The 3,113-nt window shown below is 44.5% G+C and overlaps 1 protein-coding gene across 1 annotated transcript; it reads left to right on the top strand.

Moving 5' to 3' along the window:
• Positions 1–1,660, top strand: LOC135055883 (uncharacterized). Its single transcript, XM_063960444.1, has 3 exons — positions 1–79; positions 155–367; positions 981–1,660. Exon 3 carries the CDS (start codon positions 992–994, stop codon positions 1,658–1,660), a length of 669 nt encoding a protein of 222 aa, XP_063816514.1. The 5' UTR covers positions 1–79; positions 155–367; positions 981–991.
• Positions 1,661–3,113: the final 1,453 nt, after the last annotated feature.

Below are 3,113 nucleotides of genomic sequence, written 5' to 3'. Positions count from 1 at the left end.
TGCTCCACTTTTTCATCAGTCCCACAGACCAGCCGGCCAGACAGGCCTCAGACAAGTCAAGATGAGGCTGGGATTGCAGGTAAGACTTCACTGTAGTCACATATTCTGAAAACACATAGAAGTACAAAATATTAATGTTTATATTTTCACATAGGTTCTGCTTCTGTAAGCCGACCTCCTGTAAGGCGCCCATCACAGGGCTCGGGCCACTTACCCAGGAGGCCAAGTAAGACACGGCGTCTTGGCACGGAATCTGCGGGTCCATCTTCCCCACCCAGGCGGCGCATTTCTGCAGTGTCACCCCAGCCACCACTGGCACTATTGGCGAGTTCACAGAGTGATGAGCCCCGATCACCTCAGTTATCTGGTGAGTCAAAACAGAAAAAAAACACATAGCCAATAATCTACACAGTACAGTTAATATGTTGTGAGTTGGATTTGAGCTTACATGTTTTCCATAACCAGCAATGTGATGTTACGTCTTCAATTGCTAAAGGTCAAAATGATTTATTTATCAAGGTCTTAGTGGTTGATCTCGCCAACATCATTTTTGCCAAAAAAAACACATTTGCAATAATTTAGGCCACACACATGCACATTTTTTATAAAAACATACAAAAAAAATAAAAAATAACACCCTCCACAACATTATAGTGTTCACACATCTCCCCTGTCCAGTATGTAGACTGCTTACTTGCTCCGCTCCTCTGGACTATCCAGGTAAGCAGTCTATATCGTGGTCAGGGGAGGTGACATAACACTGTAATGCTGTGGATGGGAGGTAGTTAGGTGAGGATTATGCAAATCTGTCTATGTGGCCGCCTGTGTTGGTATATATGTTTTTGCAGACAAAAAACATTATAAGTTTAGAAATACAACTCCAAAAACTAGACAAATGGAGTATTATGAATGTAGTAATGTGTAGAACTAGCAAAAAAAAAAAGCAAAAATAAACATTGCATGTTGGCCACCCCATACAGAGCCCAGCTTGATGGCCGACGTGGACCAGCAGGGACAAGACCAACAAGCAACCATCACACTGCAACTTACACCTGTTGACCCAAGCCAGCCAATACAGCTGCAGGATATCCTCCAAGCATCCATCAGTCCACAACTGGCACAAGCTCCACCCCAAACCCAAATACCAGATGACTTTTGGGCCAGTTGGACAAGCCAACAGGCCCAAAGCAATGCCAGCCTGACCGCACATACCCAACACCTTGCCAGTCTGCCCCATCATCTACCGCGCATTAGTCGCAACTCGGGTAGACTGATTGTACAAGTAGGCCGAATGGCTACCTCGATGGAGCAAATAAGGGCTGACAACAGCCAAATGCTGGCTCTTTTAACGCGCATCATAGATGAGCAACAGCGCCATCAGCAGGCACTCGTTCAGCTCATTCAGCACAACCAGGTTGTGAATGAGTCGTTATCCCGGATTGTAGCCAGCCACACTGCAACCAACACTCAACTGATTGCTAGCCTTAATAATTTGAGCAACAACATTACATTGATGGCAGCTCAACAAGTAACCTCCAGCTCGGGGACCACGACCCCTATCCAAACGCCAGTAACCTCCCCTGTTCGGCGTTCCTCCAGAGCACGTGCCAGTGAGCCAGCTCAAAGCACAGCACCCAGCACACACAAGCGGAAAAAATAAAAAATAACAGCAATGTGATTTTCTCAATAAAAATTTGGATTTGAGCAACACACAACTTCCTGTGTCCGTATCAAACATTGTAGAAGCTGCTATGTATGTATGTATGTTTTTCATGGGTAATGACTGAAAATGTATTTATAACATAAACTAAGTACAATGTACACACCACTATAAACAACAAACAGTAAGTAACAAAACACACAATAGAAAGTAGTGCAAAGTGTTTAGTCAAGGATAATTAAATCCTACTAAAACTTACCAGAAAAATAGCGCAGGATCACTTCTTGCCGTACCTGCCTCCCTACATATGTACTCACACTGTCACCAGATGGTTCTAACTCCTCTGCTTGCTGACTGCTTTCTCCCTCATCATGTGCCAGATGTTGGGTTAAACACAGATTATGGAGAAAACAGCAGCAGAACACAATTCTAGTCACCTTTGAGGGACTATACAACAAAAGGCCAGCAGATTTATCCAGACACCGAAACCGTGACTTCAGCACACCAAAACATCTTTCTATCACATTCCGCGTAGCCTTATGTGCATGATTGTAACTGTGTTCAGCAGGAGAATCAGGTTGGCACAATGGAGTAAGGAGCCAAGAGTAGCAGCCGTAACCCCCATCACCTGAAAAACAGAAATAGTCAACATTAGTACATGTGTTAGATTATTCTTTCACCTACTCAAAACTAGAGTTTGTGGTTAAAAGACATACACACAAAACATTTTAAACATACCCAACAGCCAGCCATCAGGCATTTGTCCGTCCTCAAATTTATCGAAGAGCGATGACTGACTGAGGATGAAGGAGTCATGGCAGCCACCAGGGTAACCTGCAACAACACTCATAATTTTAAAGTTTGCATCACAGACCACCTGGACATTAGTTGATTGTGCCAGATGTCTATTCGTATATATATATTGACGGCCCCTAGGTGATCTCAGCTGAACGTGTGTGCAATCTATGGCCCCCAGCACATTGGGCATGCCAGCAAGCTCATAGAAAGCTACCCTGACAGCACGCCACTCCGACTCCTCGGTAGGGAAGCAGATTGAGGCATTAATGTGTGGCTCCAACACATCCAAAACCTGAGTGGACATTAAACAAGCTAAGGTGAGTGTCATGTTAGGTATTCTATACAATACTGTGTTGTTTGTACTTACAGAAGCAACACTTAGACATAACCGCCTATGTATTTTTAGACTCACCTGAATCAAATATCTTGAAAAGGTGGGCTGTGAGATACCAATGACGTCGCCTGCCACAGCCTGGAAGCTCCCAGTAGCCATAAAGTGTAACACAGCCAGGAGTTTGTGTAGGCCTGAGACAGAGCGAGAGCGTGCTGTCTCAGGGTCTAGGCCCAGTTTGACAAGGTCATACAGGTGGAAAATGTTGGCTCTATTTAGGCGGAACATCTGTATGACCCTATCATCGGACAATGCGTTTAAGTT

This window comes from Pseudophryne corroboree, chromosome 3, assembly GCF_028390025.1.
Source record: "Pseudophryne corroboree isolate aPseCor3 chromosome 3, aPseCor3.hap2, whole genome shotgun sequence".
Lineage (NCBI taxonomy): Eukaryota > Metazoa > Chordata > Amphibia > Anura > Myobatrachidae > Pseudophryne > Pseudophryne corroboree.
This window is presented reverse-complemented; position numbering and strand designations above follow the sequence as displayed.